This window comes from Brassica napus, chromosome A5 (assembly GCF_020379485.1).
Source record: "Brassica napus cultivar Da-Ae chromosome A5, Da-Ae, whole genome shotgun sequence".
Lineage (NCBI taxonomy): Eukaryota > Viridiplantae > Streptophyta > Magnoliopsida > Brassicales > Brassicaceae > Brassica > Brassica napus.
In genome coordinates this window covers 1,374,886-1,400,677 of record NC_063438.1, presented here as the reverse complement: position 1 = coordinate 1,400,677, position 25,792 = coordinate 1,374,886, and the positions used below count along the sequence as shown (strand labels likewise).

Genomic DNA, 25,792 nt, shown 5'->3' with positions numbered 1-25,792 from the left:
TGTTAACATTGTATCTACCAATTATAAGCCTACATTATTATTAGTTTATGTAGTTATTTGTTTCGGTGTGTATAAATTAGTGTTGAACCACGTTAGTTCACGGTGATATCATTATTAATAACTAGATTTTATAAAAAGAAATGAGCTTATATATGGTCCTAATACGGTGAACCAAACCTCGACCATTATTTTAAGAGATACGACCGGACGTTGAGATCTACTTTGAGAATATTAACAGCTCGACTTGTCGACAAAAAAAAAAGAAACAACTCTAGTTATATAACTTTTGCATATTCCAATAACTTCGTTTGCTTGTGATCCATCTTATTTCCTTCTGAGTTACATGCTAACACTTTTGAGTGTAAGTAGATATGGGATCGTAAAGTTAATTTCATGTGGAATTTAATTAAGTTGAAATGTAGATAGTCCTTATGTTTCTTACCCCTATATGGTTTCACCATTAGTCCTTGAGGTCCGTAAAATACAAAATAGTAAACTAAATCTTAAAATACCCTTACAAGCGATGTTAAGACACAATTGGCTAGTGCCCCTCCGATAGAACACAAGGCCAATGTTTACCCACCAAATCTTTATATTTTATGTTACGTATCATTATGTTCGTGTAAACTCCTTTTTTTCCTTTTGATTATAAAGCTCACGTTAACTTTCTTTCTAACACCACAATTAATATCTTTATTTTGTTGTAGAGTGATGTTTGGTTATAATATCAAGGTTTAGTACTCTCTCCGTATCACTTTAAGTGATGTTTTAAAAGAATTTTTTTGTTTAATTTTAATTAATGTTTTCAAGTTTTTATGTAAAAAATAAATGCAATTTTATGTTTTTGACTATTTGTATTTTGCAATAGGATTTTCTATTGGTTGAATTATATGTATTTATTATTATTTTTAGACAAACGAGAAAAATTAAATAAAAGTTTATAATTTTTTAATAGGTGTGCAAAAATCTTAAAATCTACTTATTTTAATACAGAGAGAATACCAATCTAGTGGAGTAGGGTATAGCAATAGAGATCCTATCTTGCCAAACTATCAACCTTTCTTGACACACGTATTTAAGAAAACGAATTTATGTCGATACATTTTTTTTTTAAAATGTTTGATTAGTAAATGTATATTATGGTGAATATTCACGAGGTTTTTGAACAATGGTTACTTTGTTATGATATCAATCGTTCTATTTCGATGAAATCATTACATATGTATAATTGATACGTCTCTAAGGGTCACAATGGACTCTCTATCTAAGTATTAATATTAGGTAGTAGGTACCTTGAGTGAGAGTATTAAGGGAATGATGTTTGATATATAATACAATACGACAATCATCGGGCCCGTCTTGACATATTATTGGGCTAAATTGGACTCGATATAAAAGTGAACCGAGCCTCATCTTAATATAACTGGTTTTTTTTTTTTTTTGGAACACTCTTAATATAACTGGTTAAATAGCAAAAAACATGAAGGGAATGAAGAATAACAAAAAGTCATTGGGTTGTTTCTTAAATTATTAGTTTTGAAATTATTCTAGACTTGGCACTGAAGAATGACAAAAAGGTCTTACGTAACTCTTAAGCATCAGAAAAGGCTCGATAATAAGTTGGGCTCAAGTCAAGGATGATGCCCAGCCAAGCATCACCATCAACTAGTTATGATCTAAGAGGCGACTCTCTCAGGCTACAAGACCAACTCTCAATTCTGATTATTCTGAAACCTGGAATAGCTATTTCGTGACGATTTAGTATTGTTTATGTCCTCTCTATAAGAAAATTCAAGCTAATTGCTTTCCGGGGAGTTTAACATATGACTATAAACCCATAAACTTTGATTGTAAATTAATAAGGAGAATCTTCGCAAATGCGTTATGAAAAACAATATGTTGTTCAAGTATAAAAGAAGAAAACGTGAAGCAGACTAGTACTCCTTTTCTTTCCACCACAACCAGAATATTTTTCAAAAGAAAAAAAAAAGACAGAGAGACACGTCAAAAATATTCTGGAATTTCGTTCTTCCTTTTCACAAAGTGAGATTCTCACAAGATGCTGCATGGCAGAACGGTTGGTTTATCAATAAATATGATTAAAATTATACAAACCAAATATTTTTAGGAAAATCGCAAATTTAACTTTCAACTTGATAATTTAACAGTTGTACTAAATCTTTATTTCAATCCCTCTTACTTTTTTTTGTCAGAAATCTTTATTGAAATCTAAGTCCATTTCGTACATGTAAAAAACAACTAAATAGAAAAGTAATATTCGGAAAATACAGAAGTAAAAAAGATAAAGTAGTAATATGGGTCGCTTCTCTTAATCGCTTATGCTTTTCTCTATTTATTCCTTCTCTCTCACGTATTCTCAAACATGAAATATCCAACTAGTAAAGTAATCATGCACTTAATTGAGTAATTAGCCATTTCAAACTCACACTTAAAACACACATTTTTCGGAAGAGAAGGTAAAGCTAGCAGCTACACAACAATGCCAATAAGCCGGAAATTTCGGACATGGGCAGTTGTTACGGCAGTAATAGCCGTCCTAGTCGTCTTCGTCGGGCCATACATCATCGGACCGGAGAGTATAGTGGGCTCGAAAAACGTCCTAACCAAGGCGACGATGATCCCGCTTCCCGTTGATGGACCGGAAAGCCTGGACTGGGACCCACAAGGGGAAGGCCCATACGTCGGCGTCACCGATGGTAGCATACTCAAATGGCGCGGTGCGGATCTTAGCTGGGTCAAATTCGCCTACTCAACTCCCGACAGGTTTGTTTAACTTGTATATTGCCCAAAAGACTGAGTGTTTCCATGCACATATGTTTTTAGTGATGAGTTTGTTCACTATTCCACAAGGATTAATAAAAACATTTACACATCGTAAATGTATATGGATATTTTTGTTTGGCATATTACATTTGTTTGATTTTGCAATTGCTAATATTCGCTAAAAACACTCAAATACTGTTATTTTTTCTATATGAGATAACACAACTATTTATCATGTATAAATGGATATAACCGCAATTTTAAATTAATTCAAAGGCTAGAATAAATCTGTTTATAGATTAATGATATTATAGGAGTCACATACATGATAAATTTTCAATGTTTGTATTTGGTGTATAAATGAAGAGGGAACTGTTCGAGACATAAGGTGGAACCTGCGTGTGGAAGGCCTTTAGGACTGAGCTTCGAAAAAAAATCGGGAGATTTGTACTTTTGTGACGGTTACTTAGGGGTAATGAAAGTTGGGCCTAACGGAGGATTGGCCGAGAAGGTCGTGGACGAGGTAGAAGGTCAGAAAATTATGTTTGCGAATCAAATGGATATAGACGAAGAAGACGATGCTATTTACTTCAATGATAGCAGCGACACCTACCACTTTGGGTATTATAACTTCACCTCTATATTACTTCCTTTAATTATCTATTTAATTCGGGAATCAAATTTGGGTTGTTTGTTAACGTTTTCCTTAAAATGTTTACAATAATATGCTTCCTGATAAACCCACGATTTTTAGAATTTTATATTGCAAATTTGAAATTGTCTTAAAGGGTAAATATTATTTTGCATTTATAAGTGAAGATAAAACTAAAGATGAAAACACTTATGTTTTTATGAATTTTTATGTTTTTTTTTTGCATATAGGAAAACCGAAAACACCCAACGTAAAATAAGTTTATCTTTTCATTTGCATTTAGAGTTTTTTGTTTCCAAAAAATGTTAATAGTTTTTTTTTGCTAAATAATAAGCATTATGTATATATTGGAATATAATGGTGATGCAATGATATCATGAGCTTTTCAAAACAAGAAATTATATATTTAAGTACTAATTTTTGGTTTCATTATAACATGTAAACCCAAAGAAAAATCCACTTTTCTTTTTTACCAAGTTATTACTAACACGTATAAATTTACTTTCTGTCGGCATATGCTAAAATTATTACGTTCGTGTATGGATCAGGGACGTATTCTACGCGTTTCTGTGTGGCGAAAAGACGGGAAGAGCGATTCGATATGACAAGAAGACAAAAGAGGCCAAAGTTATAATGGACGGTCTACATTTCCCTAATGGTCTTGCCATAAGCAAAGATGGTTCGTTCGTGCTTTCCTGTGAGGTTCCAACGCAACTTGTTCATCGATATTGGGTCAAAGGACCTAAAGCAGGGACCCGCGACATATTCGCTAAGCTCCCGGGCTACGCTGATAACATCAGGAGGACCGAGACAGGGGATTTTTGGGTTGCCTTGCATTCTAAGAAAACTCCGTTTTCTAGGCTTTCGTTGATGCATCCGTGGATTGGGAAGTTTTTCATGAAAACGTTGAATATGGACCTGTTGGTTTTTCTATTTGAAGGAGGAAAGCCTCATGCAGGTGCCGTGAAGCTCTGCGGCAAGACCGGTGAGGTTATGGAGGTTCTTGAGGATAGTGAAGGGAAGAATATGAAATTCGTAAGTGAGGTTCAAGAGAGAGATGGTAAGCTTTGGTTTGGGTCTGTGTTTCTGCCTTCTGTTTGGGTTCTCGATCGTCAGTGATCTAAAGTTACGGCTTCCTTGAACTGTTTTAAATCTGTACCGTCATTATAGAATCTATTGTGCTCCTACACTGTCATTTTCCCATGTGTGTAGATTTGATAATTAGTTTATAAAAAGTATTTGCGGTATCCGGTTAGGTTTGCTCTTAAACTTATAAAGCCTTTCAAGACTTTTGGTTTTATAATTTACTGAAATGTTGGCTTCCTCTTTTGTTAAAGGAGATTTTGATTTCCCTATGGTTCACTTCCATTTTTTTCTTTCAATTTGATTTTTTTTTTTTTTGAAGAAAGGCTTATTCAATTTGATTATATTTTCGAGTATTTTCGGGTTTTAATGTTAATATATTCAACTAATAAGTAAATTGTTAAATCCTATCTACAAGCTCAAAGAGAGGAATATCTCATGATGGAACAAAAAAGTGCCAATTTAAAACGCATAATTAAGATAACCGAATAGCAATTGAACTAGCAAAGGATGATACTATGCGCTTTCGCATGGCACTGTTGACACATTCACTGTAAGAAACGAAATTTTCAGTTTCAAATTCTTATTTATGTTGGCTATTACTTCTATATCAGAATATATTCTGGTAGGCCAAAGCTTCTTTTATGTGTTTGTATACCTTTTCTGTATATGTTTGTATACTTATAATCCCATGATATATAATTTTCGAAGTTCAAAATAAAATCTGAAGTTCATAAACCAATCTGAAAAGGTGCGAGGCTTATGACCAGCCTGTGCAGTCCACTGACCATAATAGACAAGATAAAAACGCCGATACTTGTAAACAATATGTGGTCACTCCCTTGTTGGCTAATAGTCACATTCTTGTTCTCTTCTACTAATGTGGTTGTCACATTCTTTTTTATGATTATTTCCTTTAATTGAGTCTGATGTTTATGGCATTGTTTGTTTTGGGAGTGCATTACCATTTAGGACACTTTTTTCACTTTTTGACATGTTTAGACACATGTTGCTGGAAGGACACTTTCTATTATGTTTTGGTAAAATCTGGACGAAACTGCCCTTCGCTGGGAAATCTGATTCAAAAAAGTAATTGTGTCTTTTTTCTATTTAGTTAGTGGGGACCAAATTTAGTTGACTTTTTTTGGTGGAGTTATGAAAGTAGGTTAATAAATAAAATGAACAATTTACAGCCATTGGATGTGAAATAGATTAAGAAATCCAACGGTGGAAGACTATTGCTATTTCAAGACTTTAGTTAGTACGTTTATAAAAGAAGAGATTCTTATCTGCCGTTGGATATGGAAGCAAAAGAAGATCGTAGGGCTAAGGCAATTTGTACTTTTTTTTACCCTATCATGTTTAATTCATTATTATTTCAATTTCTAATATATAAATAAATATATAATATCCATATAAAAATTTATTTATTTTTTTCTTATTATTTTGATATCCATATCCATATATTTTATACTTTAATGTTTAACTAAAATTTTCAAATTATAATTTATTGTCCATGTATTTCGTGTACGTGGACAAAATAAGTGTGGATAAAAAAACTGTGGATGGGAGAATTGATATTGTGGACAAAGAGATGTTCATGTGAGTAACTGAAATGGGGATGGTTGTTTGTAGATACATATCTTAGGGTGCAATATATATATATATATATATATAAGTTTATTTGAGTTGAATAGGGTCTAAAGTGCACTAATAAAAGTTTGTGGCTAAATCAAAAGAACCTTTCTGCATATTTTAAGAATCTTCGGATGAAAGCTTGAATAACCAAAAATTCAGGCACCACAGTTGCAAAAACTCATTTTGCTTTCTCTCAAACGAATGAACCCACATCAAAGTTTATTGATCTTCACGAATTAAGAATCAAAACAATTTTTTTTGCTCATGATGACAACGTCTGGTGCAATTTCAAAAGCTGTTGTTGACGCATGCCTAATACAATAATACCCACAAGCCATTTGCATCAATTACTTGAATCATCAAAGATTTTTCCAGATTGACGGCCTGGTCCCAGCAAGATCCCATCAAATCGCTGCAGAGACAAACAACTTCGTTTAACGACTTCAATCTGCGGTCAAATCTCTAAGCCTTTGTCTCCTCTACCGTGGATTTCATGTTTTTTCCACCGCTGATTTCATGTCTCCTCCGCCATGTATCCTCCGCTGCAGGTTTCATCGGTGATGAAAAATTCTCTAATCGGATTTGGCTCTTGTCCACGTCCATCTCCCAAAGCTTCTCCATCAAAAATTCACACACCGTAAGTTCTGGTATAATCTAAGAGGCGAGGAGTCATGTGTCTTCTCCATCAAAATCTCACACACTGTAACCTCTGATATCGTTTACAGTAGGGATAAAGGTGATGAGAGAGGAATTAGGGCTAGGAGAGAAATCAAATTTGCGGCGAGACCTCTAGAATCATGGAGATTATGAAATTGAAGACGAAGGAGAAGAGGTTAGGAAATTAAGAAAGTGAATCTGAATTTCTAAAGAAATAAAGATGGAGAGAGAATAAAGGTTCTGTTTTAGAATAAATGTTCCGTTTCGAAAACTCAAAAAATGTTTGGTTTATCAATTTATTTTTAAAACAAAAAACATAAAATTCTTATAGTTGGGATTTGGAAAAGTGAGATGAGTTAGAGTTAGAAGAGAGTGTAGTTAGTTAGAGGGTATGTAGGACATTGCACAAGGAAGAAGTGTGCCTCCAGCAACAAGTGTCTTAATATGTAATATGAAAGACAAAAAGTGTCTTAGAGAGTAAAAAATTCTTGTTTTGGATGGGTTTGATGACAGACAAATTTTTTAAAATGGTCAGAACTCAGAAGGCAACACAACGAATAGGTTGCTGAGTGGGGCTGCGTGCCTTTTTTAAAAAAAAATTGTAAGATTATGAAAAAGTTGACAAGAAAAAAAAAAGATTAGAAAATGTACTTTTGTTATTTTAAAGAGGATGTACTGTTTCAAAAGAAACTATTTAGAGAAGAGTTGGCAAAAACAATTTCCTTGCTGACGTGATTCATTTAAGGCAAGACAATTTTATATGCTTTGGATTATAAAAACAGAAAATTTTGTCAGTTGGATTGAAACTTTTTATTCCTATAAAAAAGATGATGTCAAGGAATACAAAATTTTGGTTTTATGAATACTTTCAAGTACATAGCTGGTGTTTTTTTTCCTAATGATGTATCTTTTCAAGATATATTATAAATAATTCATGTTCATAAATTTCTTATTGTAAATCTTTCATAAATTTATTAAAATGGCGAAGAAGAAAAGTTATGTGCATTAACCTGGTTACAAATATGTTGAAGATAATCAGACGAAACGTTGCTATGAATCCGGTTTTACGATGCGCATTTGAGCAGTGTCCCATTTTCGATGTCAATCTCTCAGGAGAATCTATCTATTTTAATTTTTTTATGTTTTTAAATTTTATTGTTGTCATCAAAGAGGATGGATAATTCCCTCTATCTATTGTACGTTTGAAGTTTAAGATAATGAAATGGTTTGACAAAACAAAATACTGAATTTATTAGTCTTACTCTTCAACTAAATGAAAATGTGTGTTTTTCTTTCTTACTAATTTTGCATTTGTAATAATGTATGTTGCATGAAACAGATTATGCATGTCTTAATATATTCATGTCCTAAATATTCTTACACTTGGGTTATATAAGAATGTTTGATAAAGTCACAAAAGCCGGTAAATTTTAGTAATATAATATTCTTATCAATCGTTGACATTTTATTTGAGTTGATATTTTTCTTTACAAACCCATTCAATGAATGTATTTTTTTTTTCTCTTACTCTTTTGGGTTGTTTCATATTAGTGACATCAATAATCACTGTCAATAAAAGAATATAGTTATGTACAAAATAATTTTGTAACATGTGTATTTTCTCTGAATTAATTCTAAACTATTTTCATAAAAATTTATTTTATAAAATATATTATATTTATTTTTATGAAATGAGTTACCGTGCAATATCGCACGGGTTCTTTACCTAGTAATAATAATAATAATAATAATAATAAAAATTTATGTTTTGTTTATGCATAAAAATCAAACAAAAGCATTTATTATTTAGTGAACAAAAAAACATTTATTATTTGTTACAAAATAAAATGTAAGTAGTAAGATATTGATCTCATTGTAGTTTTATATTTTTTTGGGTTTTAAATGTTTTAAATTTTACGTCTTCCATTCTTCCTCATTCAACGTTTAATTTTCTGTGTAAGGAAAATGTTAATTTTCCATATATATAATTTGTTTTGGCGCCGAATAACATTACTTTACCCAAACCTGTAAAACTGATGGTAACTAGATAAATATCAAATCTGCAGATTTTTTTTGGGGAAAATTACAGAGAATACGCAAAATATATCTACTTTTAATAAAATGATCTAAATGTGATCCCTCGATCTCCGGCGTTTTGTAAGCAATCATACCATCTACATGTATACTATGCATAAAAAATCACAAACATTAGAAATAATCAGTAATACTCCGTATAACAAGATCTGAATTGGCGTATCCGAGCGGGTCATGCTTTCAATTTTATTAAAAAAATAAATTACAGAAAACATGTACTTAGATTAGTTATTAAAATAATTATATTATATATATGCATTCGGTTGGGCAGGTTCTGATTAAAAAAAAAACATAATTAATAGATATATCTAAAAAATGTTGGTTTGTAAAGAAATAAAAATATATAATTAAAAGTGTTGGTTATTTTATTTCCTAAACGCTCAAATTATAAGGAATGAATAATTTAATAGATACATGTGGGGTATAACTATATAGTATAAGGATATATTTAATTTAAAATCTTATAAAAAAATTGGGTCCAAGTGAATGTTTTTGTTTTAATAAGAGAAATATAATATGAGTTTTACTTCTTTTTTTGTTTTTAATGTTTATTTATAGAAAATTTAGAAATGAATAATCTTATTATATAGAATCATTGAAATTTTATATTGGCATATATGCATAATTGATACACGAATTGAGGCAGACTAGCAGAATATATTAATGTTTGATTTCTTTGTATTCTCATCCCATAAACGGCAAAACTTCTATCTTGACAATGTTAGCTAGGTGAGTAGTATCATGTATGAATATGTCTGGTAAGTAAGAAAGAAATGTATCTTTCATAATAAAGCAATAAGAAAGAAATGTTGAACAGAAAAGAAAGACTTATTTTTGGGTTCACCCCCTAAGGTGAACCTCTAGGTTAACCAACCAATAGGATTATGTTATTTCAAATTTGATATTTTTTATAAAATGAAACAAAATATTATCAAGTTATATTATGTTTTTAAAATAAAACATAATATAATCACCCAAACATAAAACATAATGTAATTCCTAGGGGGTGAACCCAAGAATGACTCGAAAAAAAATTAACATATGAACTAACAAATGCATGATGACAAATGCATGATCCACGAACCCCAAGAATACAATAATATGACAGAGCCGGCTGCGGATGGTACATCGCCAACACTGAAGGAGACACTTTACTACAAGGGTCCTGCACTTTCAAGTTTATCTCATCGGCCCTGATGGCGGAAGGCCTTGCTATCCGGTCCGCTCTCATCCACGCTGCAGAAGCTGGATTTCTCACAATCTGCATCAAGTCAGACTGCCAGGCGCTCATTGCTGCCTTATCCTCGAAGTGCCACTCGATTGAGCTCTACGGAATCATTCGGGACATCGAGACTCTATCTTTTCGCTTCTCTTGTATTTCCTTTAGTTTCATTCCTAGCTCCTTGAACTGTAGGGCTGATACCTTAGCCAAATCTGTACTGCACTCTCTCCCCAACTAGTTTTGGTTGGAAGGTTTTATAATAGTTTGTGTTCAAAAAAAAAAAAAACTATTTAGTGTTGAGTTTTTGACACGAAGTCGACATGTATAAGAAAACTATTTATTATTTTTGACATTAGTTTATATATAAGAGAATTATCACTCATACCACAAGCCACAGTTTAGGGTGGGAAGAAAAGGGAGAATGATGAAACTCTTCTTTGTGTTGGCGATATCATTTGCCCTTCTCTTAAGCCTCTTCGATTCTTCTGGCGAGAGTCCAAAACATGGAGAGTCAATGTTGACAGTTCATTTCCCTGACTTCCATCTGATTCCTACCACCGGCGCTTTGGGACCGGAGAGTTTCGCCTTCGATTTCTACGGCGACGGTCCATTCACCGGTTTATCTGATGGTCGAATTGTTAAGTGGATAGCTAATGAGAGTCGTTGGATGGATTTCGCCGTCACCACGCCAACAAGGTACACAATTATTTCTCCTTTTCATTTTCCACTTTTATTGGGAATGTATCTTCATAATAAACCCCGGGTATTTGAATTTGTTTTGTAGGAGTCTTTTTCGTGCACACTATAGGTTTTGATAGAGTAGCGTAGGTAGCCTTTTGAATGTTTTTGGGTGATACTATATCAATCTTAACTGTGTATTTGTGATCAAAATGTAGAAATTGGATAAGATTGTCAATTCAAATTTGGTTGATATAAGTTGAAGTTGAGCCAAAAAAAAATTGAACCGAAAAATAAAGCAAAATCCTTCAACTGTATCCAACTAACTCCCTCTGCCCTACCGAGATAAACGATCTAAATTATCAGAATAATAAAATTATCCTTTGAAATGCCAACAGTGTTTGACTTTAATCTTTTGAATATAACTAAACTATTTATGATACAATTAGTTATGAGTTCCTGACCAAATGAAAGGTACTTCTTTTGTTTCTGCATATGTACTTCAGTTTTCACGTGGTCAACTTGGCTGTTTTGAGTTGCAAGTTTAACTTTCTGAATCACAATTTGTTATTTGGGCGTGCATGTGAAGTTCCCATTTTGAAGGGATCTTAAAATTCAATTTCCATGTGCTTTAATTATATATATGCACATTTGACTATGCAACTTAGTTGCTTCTTTAGTTTCCTTTGATTATTTTATCTGTTGCTGCTCCTCACGCGAATGTTGCAAGAGTTAAAGAATTGAGTGAAAAAAATGAAAATGCTGCGTTCTTCTTTTTTTTTTGAACTTACATTCTTTGTATTTACTGGGAGTCATGAGTACACAACCAAGATGGGAAAATTGATATTGACTTTTTGGTGGTCCAGATTTGTGCTAAAACTGTTATATTTTCTATACACGTTTTCAGAAAGATTACAGTATAGAATAACAATCATGTAAACAAAATTAAACAACTCATTAAACCCAGCGTTGATGGTAGCCTTGATATAAAATAATAGTTATAGTTATGAAAATAGTTACTTATGATGGGATCTGTTCATTGTTCACACTTAGGGTTCAACACTTGGATGACTATTGTATTTAACGTTTTAATTAAATGCAGAGAAGGTTGCGAGGGCCCGCACGAGCACCAACGAACGGAACATGAGTGTGGTCGACCATTGGGCCTGGCCTTTGAAAAATCCACTGGTGATCTTTATATTGCCGATGCTTATATGGGACTTCTTAAAGTTGGTCGACAAGGTGGTTTAGCCAATCAAGTATCTACACGTCAGCTGGATAAGCCCCTTAGGTTTACCAACGCTGTGGAAATAGACCCACGGACTGGAGTTGTCTACTTCACAGATAGTAGTTCGGTTTATCAACGAAGGTAAAATTCTGCAAATATTTTTTTCCTGTTTTTTTTTTGTTTTTTATAACTTAAAATTCTGCAAATATTCAATCATTCATGATTCATCTTACATAAAAACAAGCTCTGCAAAAAAAAATGTTACTTAGAATAAAAATACATGCATTATGCATACACCGTAATATCAGTAATATACTAATATCTTATACATTTTTTGTTGGCTGAAGTAATATCGTATACATTTTTATATGAATGTACACATGCATTATGAAAATTTTTTACTTCATAATGATTTGAACATATACGAGCGTAAATTGTTTAAATTTTTCAGGAATTATATAGGTGCAATAATGAGTGGGGACAGAACCGGTAGATTGATGAAATACGATCCAAAAACGAACCAAGTGACAACTCTTGTAAGCAACCTTTCGTTCGCAAACGGCGTCGTTATGAGCCAAAACGGTGATTACCTTCTCGTGGCAGAGACTGCCACATCTCGAATCCTACGCTACTGGCTCAACGACACGTCGGTTTCTAAATCTCACGAGAAGTATGAGATTTTCGCGGAGGGGCTGCCTGGGTTCCCCGACAACATAAAGAGGAGTCCACGTGGTGGATTTTGGGTAGGCCTGAATACAAAACACTCAAAGCTGACAAAGTTCGCCATGTCGAATGCCTGGCTAGGACGCGCCGCTTTGGGCTTGCCGGTGGACTGGATGAAAGTTCATTCGTATTGGGCTAAGTACAAAGGGAACGGGATGGCCGTGAGGTTGAGCGAAGGTAGTGGCGTAATATCGGAGGTTTTCGAGGGTACAATTGGAAATAAGTGGATCTCTATAAGTGAGGTGGAGGAGCATGATGGAACTCTATGGGTTGGATCGGTGAATACTCCCTACACTGGAGTTTATAAAATCTAAACAAATCTTCAATTGTTATTCATACAAACATATAATGATACTTTCTACATTTCAATTTATTTGATGTTTAAGATTTTTTTTTTTTTTGCAAAATAAGTAATGTTCTCATTGTTTTAAATAAAAATTTAATGTTTTTAATATTTATGACCAATTATATAGTATTGTAGATTTTTATTAGTTTACTAATTTTATTTGATGTTACTTTTATAAAATTAAAATAAATTTATCAAAGCTGACTTTTTTATAAATATGCATTAACTTTAAACATCATTTAAAATGAAAGAGAATAAATAAAGATATTCTAACCAACGCTTTAGTTTTATTTTATATGTCAAGTCGACTTTCATAATGCATGTTTAGGATCACAAATCTACGTGATACCATAAAACCTATGTGGTTTTCATTGACCTAGGCACATGCTTTTTCATTATAATAATTTAAATATTGCAATCCAAGATTTAGTATTTAAACAGTAGTTATTATTACAATCTTCACGACGAAAACACTACATAACAAAACACATATTATATGAACCTACGACATTTTTTTATTGATCTATAGACTTTATAGCAACACTTTTTCCTTATTTTGACATACGTACGAAACAGTAATATAAACCATGCATCCATGCATACAAACATAGAGTTTGTTTTACACACCATTCATGGCTTAGCTTCTTCCTTTTTCTGCCCTTCAGACTCCGCTTGAGCACCTCGGCAACAGTAGCTGCACCGTCCATAACGCCAGGATCCGCAACATCCGTATCTACAGCCACCACGACCCCCCTGCTGAGGTTCAACAACGTTGGCATCAACAGCTTCGGTTTCCACGGTCTCGGTTTGTGGATTGCGACAACAGTAGCTGCACCGTCCATAACGCCAGGATCCGCAACATCCGTATCTACAGCCACCACGACCCCCCTGTTGAGGTTCTACAACGTTGGCATCAACAGCTTCGGTTTCCACGGTCTCGGCTTGTGGACTGCGACAACAGTAGGTGCACCGTCCATAACGCCAGGATCCGCAACATCCGTATCTACAGCCACCACGACCCCCCTGCTGAGGTTCGACAACGTTGGCATCAACAGCTTCGGTTTCCACGGTTTCCTCGGCTTGTGGACTGCGACAACAGTAGCTGCACCGTCCGTAACGCCAGGATCCGCAACATCCGTATCTACAGCCACCACGACCCCCCTGCTGAGGTTCAACAACGTTGGCCTCAACAGCTTCAGTTTCCACGGTCTCCTCGGCTTGTGGACTACGACAACAGTAGTTGCACCGTCCAAAAAACCAGCCACCGCAACATCCGTACCTACAACCACCAGGCCATCGTCCTTGCTGGGGCTCTGCAACAACATCCTTGGCCACGGCCTCCGCAGCCTGGGCATCGGTCGCTTCACTTGGCTTCACTTCATCCTTAGCTGCACGTGTGATTTATATTTTATTTACGTCAGGCTATGTTTAAAACATTCGATCATCAGTTATGTGAAAGTAAAAAAGGGAAATGATAAATATAGAGTTGTATACCATGTGTAGAAGCATCCTTGGATGAGTCGGCAAAAACAACGAAAGAGAGGGAAAAAAGCAAAGCCAAGATAACCAGAGACTTGAGCCTTCCCATGCTTTGATTTCGTTACTTGAGCTTGTTCAGTTTGTTGTGAGGATAGATGTTTTTGGTAGTGAAGAGTGTATGACCACAACACATCTATTTATAGTTCGGCGGCAATACATGGCGACAAGAGACAGGTCAATTATGTCGAGTGAGTGAGGGAAGATAACGACATATTTAATGGGGAAAACGATTTTTACACTTCATAGAAAATGTAAGAATAAATATAGCAATGAGCACATTCGTCTGGTTGATTCCCTTCGATTAATACATGGTATCGGCAGATGTAGTCACTGTATTATAAATTCATTTATGATAATATTAGAGCTGTAATTTGAAAGAGAAAATATTAATTAGACATGTGAAAAAAAAATTAGACATGTGAATTTTAAAAGAAAAACATTAGAGGCATGTCCCAGTCGCTTACAAAAGAGCTGAGTAAAAAGTATCCGACAAGAACCGAATTAGCAGTACTTGACAAAACTACGTATCTATCAAACACCCGCTCTTGCTTCTGGCCAAAAAACCCATGGCAGTAGTTGAATGTTGAAACTCCTCTATGTCGTTCCATGTGTAAATGACATGCTCTGTACATGACCCCTGGTGTTTACACGTCAAAATAATTGTCACAAAGACTAACTCTTAGACTTAGACAGCCCACTATTCGAAAGGATAACGTCCATCTATACACTCCAAAAATAATCACAAAATCATAAATCAAACCCTTTCTCTTTTGATAAAATTATTACCTAAAACCAATCGGTGATAATTGGATTGGTTCATCTAAATTTATGTATTGTTTAAGATCCTTTTTAACTACTGATTTGAGAGAGTTTGTGCCTAATACGTCCTTTCGAAATGATGGTTCTTTGAGTGTCAATCGATGGACCATTTTTTGGGCTAGATCGATGTGGATCGAGTTAGACTGCATGGATCGGACTGGACTGCGTGGATCGAAATTTGATATCATGTTAAAATATATGGGGTTCCAACATAAAACCAGTTGGTAATAAATGTATTAGTTCATCTATCTTTATATATTGCTTGAGATCCGTTCCAACTAATTACGTAGGATATTTTATGTCTAATAAAAATTATTATTAATTTACTATGAATAAATGAATATTTCTCTTTTCGCAAAATTATAAGTCTACGTGATGCCATATTAAACCTGTGTGGTTTTATTGACCTAGCTATACATGCTTTTTCACGATTACAATTTAAATGTTGCAATCAACGATTTAATATTTAAACAGTAGTTATTATTACAATCTTCACGAGGAAAACACTACATAACAAAATACATATTATATGATCCTATGACTTTTTTTATTGAGCTATAGACCTTCTCATAGCATCATTTTTCTCTTATTTTGACATACGTACGAAACAGTAATATATACCATGCGTCCATGCATACAAAGTACAAACATAGAGTTTGTGTTACACACCATTCATGGCTTAGCTTCTTCCTTTTTCTCCGCTTCTTCAGTAGCCATCTTCTTGGAACAACAAGCACTGCACTGCCCATAAGCGTAGCTTCCGCAGCAACCGTACCTACATCTGCTACGTTGTTGGGGCTCAATAACTTCAGCCTCCGCTTGAGCACGTGGGCAACAGTAGCTGCACCGTCCATAACGGCAGATTCCGCAACATCTGTATCTACAGCCACAACGGCCCCCTTGCTGAGGTTCAACAACGTTGGCATCAATAGCTTCGGTTTCCACGGCCTCCTCGGATTGTTGTCTGGGACAACAGTAGCTGCACCGTCCATAACGGCAGATTCCGCAACATCTGTATCTACAGCCACAACGGCCCCCTTGCTGAGGTTCAACAACGTTGGCATCAATAGCTTCGGTTTCCACGGCCTCCTCGGATTGTTGTCTGGGACAACAGTAGCTGCACCGTCCATAATTGCAGATTCCGCAACACCCGTTTATACAGCCACAACGGACCCGCTGCTGAGGTTCAACAACAACATCGTTGGCCTCGGCTTCGGCCTCCGCAGCCTGGGGTTGTTGTTGCCCTATGGCATCGGTCGCTTCACTTGGCTTCACTTCATCTTTAGCTGCACGTGTGATTTACATGTTATTTGCGTCAGGCTATGTATAAAACATTCGATCATCAGTTATGTGAAACTATACTAGGGAAATGATAAATATAGAGTTGTATACGTGTAGAAGCATCGTTGGATGTGTCGGCAAAAACAGCGACAGAGAGGGAAAAAAGCAAAGCCAAGATAACCAGAGATTTGAGGCTTCCCATGCTTTGATTTCGTTACTTGAGCTTGTTCGGTTTGTTGTGAGGATAGATGTTTTTGATAGTTAAGAGTGTATGACCACAGCACATCTATTAATAGTTGGGCTGCAAAACATTGCGACAAGAGACCGGTCAATTATGTCGAGTGAGTGAGGGGAGATAACGACATATTTAATTGGGGGGGGGGGGGGGGGGGGGGAACGATTTTTACGCTTTATAGAAAATGTGAAAATAAATATATCAATGAGCACACTCGTTCTGATTGATTCCCTCGTTCTGATTGAATCCCTTCGATTAATATTTGGGCATCGGCAGGCGTAATCATCGTATTATAACTTATAAGGTCATCACCGATATTATTAGAGCTGTGATTTTGAAAGGAAAAACATTAGAAATGTGATTTTGAAAAGAAAAATATTGTGTGCACCAAAAAATAAAAAATAATATTGGAGATATATGTCCCAGTCGATTACAAAAGAGCTGTAAAAACTATCGGACAAATCAAATTAGGTGTACTTGATAAAACTGCATATATATCAAATACCCTTCCGGTCAAAAACCCATGGCAGTAATTGAATGTTGAAACTCATCTATGTCGTTCCATGTGTAAATTGCATGCTCTGGACATACCCATGGTGTTTACACGTCAAAATAATTGTCACAAAGTCTAACTCATCTTAGACTTCAAAGCCCACCATTCGAAAGGATAATGCCCATCTATTCATTCCAAAAGCAATCACAAAATCTTAAATCAAACCCTTAATTTCTTTTGGTAAAGATCAGTATAATTTGCAATGAATTAATAAATATTTTTCTTTTCAAAAAATCACTAAAATTATCAAGTGTTGAAAAAAAAAATCAAGTGTTGATAGTCTAGTGATTATATAAAATGTTAATTTTTTTGTGGCTCGAATTCAAATTACTTTTAGTATATTTTTTTATCTTTTAGTTAAAAAAAAAAAAAAACTGACTCTAGGTCTGGGAGACAAACATGAGCATAAAACCCATAACTTTCACTGTTATAAAATTTTAAGGCCTTAGTCTAAAATAAGAACTGGACTGATTTGGCCTTCCACCCAATAGTTTGTATAGGTTCTAATGCGCAAAACGAAAAATATAACAAAAACACACCATTATTAATAAGAGAAGCATACAAAAAGCAACACTAATTATCAAAATATCAATAGAACTTGCTTTAAAAACCATACTAATTAGGGGGGACACACAACGTCTGAAGAATGTCGATAGAGTAAAAAATCTTCTTCAATTTCTTCAGGATTTTACTTCGATTCATGTTTTGTCCCGTCACGGTTAGAACGTCTAGGTCTAAATTAAAATCCGCATACTCATATCCTATAAAACAAAGAAGAAAACATTGTTACACATTGTTCAAAATTGAAAACCTAACTAAAAGTAACATCTTTATATATCTCTCTCTCTATATATATAAAACACATGGTTTAAGTTGGTTCAGTTAAGCCAGCAGTTTGTTCTAAGTGTCTCAATGGTGTAAGGCCGTTTATTGGGATGTTGGTGTACCGGTACGATGAGACAGACTTCGAAGTGCTTTCCGCCTGGTTTCTTCGTTAAAACCCCGATACTTAAAAACAATTTTCGACGACTACAAACAATGAAATAAAACGAAAGCTTTAGTTGTCTCATAAGAAAAAACACTTCAATGGATTTGTATAGTTGCATTTATATTTTGCTCGATAGGTTTGCTAAAAAAAATAAACGAACCATCTTTTAAGAGAGCTAAAAAGTTGCACGGTGAAAACTGAAGAGAAGGTGATCGAAGAGAAAAGAATATTATTACACAAGTTTATATATAACTACGGGCTTGCTCATCAACCTCCATAAAAATAGAAATTTGAGTTCTTTGTAAAGAATAAAAAGTTTCTTTTTATATGGAAATTTGGAAGATATCTGGTGATCAAATAGAAGAATGGAAATTGGATCTAGAATAATGAAAATTTGGAGATTAAGGGAAGGCAACAAGTATTTTTTTTTTGTCAACGAAGGCAACAAGTATTATTTTCGAAGAACATTGTTATTTCTATTTTTCTACATATATATAGATAATCTAAAAATAGAAAAGTTACACTAAAAGTATAGGTAACAAAAAAAATTGGAGGTATGTACACTAAAAAGTATATTTAACAAAATCTTTTGATCGCTTGTAAATTATTTGGAGGGAATCTGAGGAAGCATTTCATGCATAACCGTATGAACAATGAATGGGTCGCTGCTAGAGAGGCAGGCTGTAACACGTGGCTCTAGGAAAGTGAAGTTACTTGGTTTAAAGAGGTAAAAGTAAAAGACGTAAAACCAATCTCTAAGGCTTGCTCAAATCTCTTAAGAGTTTAAAAGCTATAGTAACCTACGTAATGACATTTGCTTGCAAACTTGAACTTCGACAATGTAATGCATGAGCAAAACATCAAACGTCTCTCCATGAGCTTGTTCAGCTCCCTTATGACACTTTGGCTCATATGAAAATATGACCCTTTTAGCTGCTCTTCTGTCTCTCCATGAGCTTGTTCCTGGAGTTATTTGTTTTGTCAAGCTGATTGATACCCTGTTTTTTTGCTTCTTTTTTGCCAGGGTATCTTTTGTATAGGTTAGTTGCCTTTTGTAGTTGTACCTTAGAGCATGTTTAATGGGGACTTCTTAGGGTGGGGTTCAATAAAATTAACATTCTTAGCGGAAAAAAACACCAAACGTCACCGACATAAATTTCCTCTCAAAAGCATCAATATTATGTTTCGGTTCATCCTGCATATGCTAGAGATACATAGTGATGAATAGGGGTGGGCACTTTACCCGATATCCGAAGCCGCATCCGAAAACGACCCGAAAAATCCAAACCGAAATCCGAACCGAAGTAGCAAAATACCCGAACGGGTATTAAGTTAGGAGAGATTGGATATCCGAACCCGAACGAGTAATATCCGTACCCGAATGGATATCCGAAGATAACCAAACATATATATACTTACCCTTATATTTCTAGCTTACATCTCTCATTTTTTAAAAAAATATTTATATTGATGTTACACATACTTTAAGTTCATAAGTATATATATAATTATGGAGAAAATGACTTGATATTCATTTAAAATGCATGCTAAACTTTTTGTTTCATGTATTGACAATAGTTACATTCAAAGTTTAAAAACAATACCAAAATTAATATATATTTATTTTTGAAATATATATTATCTCCAAACCTATTAATCATTCAATCTATAAAAAATAAAAAAAAATCAGTTAAGTGAAATCTATATTTTTAAATACAAGAAACTTAAAAAAAGAAAAATTTATTTTTTTTCTTTTAAAATCTAAATATCTGAACCCGATTCAAAATAACTGAGCCCGAGTAAAAAGTACTTGAACCCGACCTGAAGTACAGAAATACATGAACATGTTCTTTATCCCTATACCGAAATACCCGGAAATCCAAAATACCCGATCCGAACCTGAACGGATATCCGAACACCACTGATGAGTGCTGCACTCACTGGATATCCTGAAATTTATTTATTTTTCACTCTTTTCCCATAACTTTATTTTGGGTCCATCGTTATTATTTATTAATAAACCCATTAGAGCATCTTTATCCCTCTAAAAAAGGGTTGCTTATGGCCTGGGGACCCACCAAAAACAAAAGCAACATCCCTTCTGCATGCAAATAAGCACCCAGTTTTCTTTGTTGGTTGCACTGTTTGCGGGCTCCACCAATACGTGGTGGTCTGCGATTGGTGTATTTTTTAATTTTTTTTTATTCTGACAAAAAAAATTTAAGCAACTTTCAATCATTAATGATGCTCTTAGAGCACCATTTGGGGTGTTTAATTTTTTTTTTTTTTTGGTTTTTTCTCTAATTATAAAAAAACGAACCAATCGTGGACTGTCACGTGTCAGTAGGACTCGCGAGTAGTGCAAGTAATAGTTGCTTGTGATGTCTAATTAAGCACTCATCTTTCTTTTTCTTCTTCTCTTTCCTTTTTTTTAATTAAAAAAATCTAAGCACCTCTTAAACACCCTTGGTTAATGGTGCTCTTAGGTTCTTTTGATTTGATGGACGGATGAACCTAAATGGAGCGACTAAATCTTTAAATATCGGCCGTTAGCTGTTCAAGACTAGAATCAAGGCATTCTTGCCTACTAACCGAGATGATTGGAGTTGACCTTTATATTAATATTCTTATGCTACATAAGTTTTTTTTTGATAAAGGGCTTGCTATTAACTTAAAAGAGAAAACGTACATAAAGACTACAGCCCAGCCAGGCATTTGTTTCTTGGGTCTAGCCCATTAGTTAAAGACAACAAAAAGAAATCCTTTTAGGAGGCCCATTTTAAGAAACCAGTCGAGAAAGAGGGGAATTGTCGATACATCTTCGTTATGAGTCATGCAGAGATTCGGCGAGACCAGCTGAGAGAGATGAAGTGCGAACCTGAGCCCGGAATGCTGAAAGAGGGAGTTCTTCATGGTGAAGACATCCAAATATTGAAGAGCGCTGATGAGAGAGGTGGTGAGGATAATCTGATGGAGGCAATTTTTGTTCTGATGGTAGAGATGACCAGAGAAGAGATTGAGTCCGGTGATCGGAATGTATTGCGGTGGAGGCGGTTGTTTCTCTCAGTCCAGATGAGGTAGATCACACATTGCCAAGTGAGGAGACAGAGTAGCTTATTAGGGCGAGGTCGATTCAGTTGCTGGAGTTCAGAGATAGTTTGATTCCAGGTGCGAGACGGAGCTAGGTTGCATCGGGCTGACATTCTTGACCAGACAGACCAGGCAAAAGGGCATTCAAAGAAGATATGGTCTCTAGATTCAGCCGGGGCATTACATAGCAGACAATTCGGGGAAGTTGGTAGTCCCCAGTTTATGAGACGATCTCTGGTGGGACATCTATCTTTGATGAACAGCCATGTTAAGAAACAATGTTTAGGAATACCCCATGAGATCCATACCAATTTGCACCAAGGAACCAGAGGATTATGATGCTTTAGTTCTGTATACACTCGACCGGTAGAGTAAGTCTTCGTTATCTTATCATTCATAACCCATTCCACATAGTCATCTCCTTCTCTAAGATTTATAGTTGATAGAAAGGCATAGAGGGTAACCTGGTTGTCTGAACGAGCAGGGGGGAGCCTCCAAATTCCGTGGTGATTGAGGTCAGAGATAGTAGCCGTCTTTGGAATACCCATTCGCGCTGCAGGAGCGAGGTTCAGATAGACAGACAGGTTGCCAAAGGGACTCCAGTTATCACTCCAAAACCGACAGGTAGCACCATCTCTAATCCTCGTTTTTATCCATGGAAAAATCTCATCGCGTAGCCTGAGCATCCGATTGATTGTCCAAGAATATTTTTGACTTTCTTTCAGTATCCAGAAGTTCGAAGTGCATCCTGAGAGGATCTCCTGCTTGAACCAAGCTACCCATATTGATCCAGACCTAAAGAAGAGCAGCCAAATGAGTTTCATCACGCAAGCCTTGTTCCAGGTTACTAAATCCCTTACTGCCAAACCTCCTTCTTCCTTTGAATGTGTAATCTCCTCCCAAGCTACTCGAGCTGAATGTGTTCCTTCTGTGGTACCTTTCCATAGATAGGCACCGCATAGAGAATTTATAGTTTTAATACAGCTTTTGGGGATAGTAAATGTAGCACACCAAAAGTTTGATATTCCCGATATAACTGTATTGATTAGCAATAATCTTCCTGCAAATGACAATGTTCTAGCGCTCCAGGAATCTAGCTTTGCCTTAACACTTAGGAGCAGGGGTTCACAATTAGAGACCGATAGCTTTTTAGTTACCAGGGGGATTCCGAGGTACCTGATAGGCAGAGAAGCATGAGATAGACCTGTTTCCCTTTTTATTTGCTCAATTTCATCAGTAGGTACTCCAGACGTAAAGAAACTGGTCTTAGATATGCTTAGAGCTAAACCAGACTTAGTCTCAAAAGACCTCAGAACCTCTAGTACTCCCTGAACCGAGTTTAGAGTTCCCTCTGTGAATATCAGGAGATCATCTGCAAAGCATAAATGGGTTAATTTAGCTTGTACACATTTGTGATGATAACGAAACTTTCCTTCTTCTGCAGCCTTATCAAGGAGGATCGACAGGCAGTTCATGGCGATCACGAAGAGATACGGAGACAAGGGGTCTCCCTGCCGTAACCCTCGCTTGCTCTTGAAGTACCCTTGCACTGTGCCGTTGTAGCCCACGGAGAATGAAGGAGTGCAGATACAAGCCCTCAGCCATCGAGTAAACAGGTTAGGTACTCCAATACTTGCTAGACAGTTGAGAATGAAATCCCAGTTGATAGTATCAAAAGCCTTAGCTATGTCAACTTTCAATACCATACGTTTAGGACCTTTATCACGATGGTAGCCATGAACTATCTCAGAAGCAAGCACTGTGTTCTCTATTAGAAGTCTCCCCTGAACAAATGCCGTTTGATTAGGAAGAATTAGATCAGGAAGCATTGGTTTTAGGCGATGAACAAGCAGCTTTGAGATGAGTTTGTATATTGTGTTGCAACAGGAAATAGGTCTGAAATCACTAACTGCCGTTGCTCCTGGTCTCTTTGGGACAAGACTGAGAATAGTTGCGTTTGTAGCTGAGGGGAGAAAGCATGAAGAGAAAAAGGTTCGAACCGAAGTTATGACCTCTTGTCCAACAATCTCCCATCCTGCTTTGAAAAAACCTGAAGTAAGTCCATCTGGCCCTGGGGATTTTTGCGGGTTCAGTTTCATCATGACTCTGGTGATTTCCAGTACATCTGGCTGTAGGGTCATGGAGGATACAAGTTGAGGAGGACAGCGATAGGAGAGAAGCTCTTGGAACCAGATAGAAGGGCAGACAACGAATGGAAGGATAGGAGGTGATAGGAGATTTTGAAAGTGAGAGACTGCCATCATTCCCATAGCAAGTGGATCAGATACCAGAAGTCCTGCTGGAGTCGAGAAGGATCTGATTGAATTATAGGATGCTCGAACTTGGACCAGACGGTGTAAGAAAGTGGTATTGAGATCACCCTCCTTTAACCAATTTATCCTCGATTTCTGCCTGAAAAAAGCCTCTTCAATTTGTCTAAGAAAACACCATTTTTGATGCAGGTCTTGTTCTTCCTGGAAAAGTGCTTGAGTAGGATTTTGAAGCGCCTGAATCTGCACATTATTAAGCAAAATGTTAGTCTCTCTCACTCTCTCTTGGATATTAGAAAAATTTTCTCTGTTTAATTCTTTCAAAGCTCCCTTTATTTTTCTGAATTTGTAGCAAAGAGAGGAGAGATCCGAAGCAAATCCACCGGCCTGAATCCATGCTTCCTCAAGTGTCCGGTTAAATTTATGGTGTTTGGTCAGGTAGTTAAAGAACTTAAAAGGACGGGTTCCAGCGATTGGAAGGGGCACAGAGAGGTCAATAAGACACGGGGAATGATCAGAGAAATCAGGTGGGAGGAAGGTGGCTAGGCTATGAGGAAAGGTGGATATCCATTGCTGGTTAACAAGTAAGCGGTCAAGCTTTTCAGCAACAGGGGCGGAGGGACATTTGTTGGTCCAAGTAAAGAGAGGACCGAGGAATCGCAGGTCAAAGACACCTAGTTGAGTCAACACATTTCTTAGAGAGGACATTTGGGGAGTAAGGCTAATGATGGAAGGAGAAGAGTGTTCCGCAGGATGGATTATTTGATTTAAATCTCCTCCTAGGATCCAGGGGCCAGAATCCAAAGCCAAAGACTGATGAATATTGAGGAGCTCAACCCAAAGGTCTTGGCGATCCTCATTCTCGTTGGAGGCATAAATGGCTGTGAAGATAAACTTGTAGCTAGTTGAGATGCTGACTTCACAGGTTATGGCTTGTTTGGATTGGCTGATAAGACGTACATCAGCAGGGGATTTCCAGATAAGTACTATTCTTCCATCTGTGTCTGAGTTATGATTAGAGCAAAAATTCCAGTCTCTGCAAGCTTTAGACATGACATAAGAGAGTTGGGTTTCTTTAATATGGGTTTCTAAAAGGGCACCAAAAACAGGTTTTTGTGACAAAAGCCACTGGCTGAGCGGTGAATGTTTTTTCGGGTCATTAAGACCACGAACATTCCAAAAAAATAAGTTTGTACTCATAGAGATTTAGGAGGAGGCACTCCTGGTAAGAGGAGGGGTCCTTCTAAGGTAGAGCGATTAAGAGGGGGTGACAAAAGAGTGGATGAGGAAGATGGAAGGGAAGGTGTTTCAGTAGTAATGGGGGGGTGGTTTTGGTCTTTTTCAGTGGTGATTTTTAACGCTTTGTGAGGAGAAGTTATCAAGATTGAAAAAGGGTTTAAGTCTGGTAGCATGGCTAGGTAGGATGTTGGATGAGGTCTTTTGAGTGAGGTTTTGTGTTTAAAAAGTTTTTTTCTTCTGGAAGGGAGTTGGGCAGTAGAGAGGGCAGTGGGATCTGCTTCTTCATCAGAAGCAGTAAAAAGGACAGACTGGTTAGTGGTAGTAGGAGGTGTTGGGTCAACACTAATCAGAGCAGCATCTAAGAGAGTGGTTTTTGAGGGTGGAAGAGGAGAGGCGATAGGGGGAGATGGGTCCTTTGCTGCTTCTTCTTCAGGTGTATGACTCTGAGCTTTTTCTTCCTGCATTGGCTTAGGGGAACCTGAGTCTTCAACCTTTGAAGAGCCTATTTTAGAAGCATCTTTTTTGGTTGTTTCGTCAGTAGTTCTTCCAGTAGGTTTCCAGGTTTGAGTAGTATACAAACAGTCCTTTAGGATATGTCCAATTTGCTTACAGTGAGAACAGGAAGGAGGTACCCAAGGATATTCCACTGTGACTGGAATGACTGTTCCACTTT

The 25,792-nt window shown here is 36.1% G+C and overlaps 4 protein-coding genes and 1 long non-coding RNA gene across 6 annotated transcripts; 3 read left to right on the top strand and 2 right to left on the bottom strand.

Annotated features, from left to right (window-relative positions):
- The first annotated feature begins 2,344 nt into the window (after positions 1-2,344).
- On the top strand, positions 2,345-4,683 carry LOC106450670 (protein STRICTOSIDINE SYNTHASE-LIKE 1). Its single transcript, XM_013892383.3, has 3 exons — positions 2,345-2,784; positions 3,151-3,405; positions 3,985-4,683. The coding sequence occupies exons 1-3, from the start codon at positions 2,501-2,503 to the stop codon at positions 4,553-4,555; spliced, it is 1,110 nt and encodes a 369-aa protein (XP_013747837.2). The 5' UTR covers positions 2,345-2,500; the 3' UTR covers positions 4,556-4,683.
- A 5,809-nt stretch (positions 4,684-10,492) lies between these two features.
- Positions 10,493-13,211, top strand: LOC106454514 (protein STRICTOSIDINE SYNTHASE-LIKE 2). Its single transcript, XM_013896633.3, has 3 exons — positions 10,493-10,826; positions 11,911-12,177; positions 12,488-13,211. The coding sequence occupies exons 1-3, from the start codon at positions 10,552-10,554 to the stop codon at positions 13,071-13,073; spliced, it is 1,128 nt and encodes a 375-aa protein (XP_013752087.2). The 5' UTR covers positions 10,493-10,551; the 3' UTR covers positions 13,074-13,211.
- A 319-nt stretch (positions 13,212-13,530) lies between these two features.
- Positions 13,531-14,761, bottom strand: LOC125608887 (late embryogenesis abundant protein M17-like). The gene is made up of 2 exons (XM_048779496.1): positions 14,600-14,761; positions 13,531-14,493 (listed from the first exon to the last, which is right to left on the bottom strand). Exons 1-2 carry the CDS (start codon positions 14,691-14,693, stop codon positions 13,736-13,738), a joined length of 852 nt encoding a protein of 283 aa, XP_048635453.1. The 5' UTR covers positions 14,694-14,761; the 3' UTR covers positions 13,531-13,735.
- Positions 14,762-15,921: 1,160 nt separating this feature from the next.
- Positions 15,922-17,080, bottom strand: LOC106453330 (late embryogenesis abundant protein M17-like). Of its 2 annotated transcripts, XM_048779497.1 has the most exons (3): positions 16,856-17,080; positions 16,715-16,749; positions 15,922-16,681 (listed from the first exon to the last, which is right to left on the bottom strand). In XM_048779497.1, the coding sequence occupies exons 1-3, from the start codon at positions 16,944-16,946 to the stop codon at positions 16,136-16,138; spliced, it is 672 nt and encodes a 223-aa protein (XP_048635454.1). In that variant the 5' UTR covers positions 16,947-17,080; the 3' UTR covers positions 15,922-16,135. The 2 variants fall into 2 exon arrangements, with proteins under 2 accessions (XP_048635454.1, XP_013751043.2); XM_013895589.3 differs by having other exon boundaries at positions 15,922-16,749; positions 16,856-17,013.
- A 4,546-nt stretch (positions 17,081-21,626) lies between these two features.
- Positions 21,627-24,265, top strand: LOC125608886. The gene is made up of 7 exons (XR_007339477.1): positions 21,627-21,981; positions 22,095-22,234; positions 22,336-22,453; positions 23,055-23,226; positions 23,498-23,665; positions 23,731-23,977; positions 24,073-24,265. It is a non-coding gene; the product is annotated as an uncharacterized LOC125608886 (long non-coding RNA).
- The last annotated feature ends 1,527 nt before the right edge of the window (positions 24,266-25,792 follow it).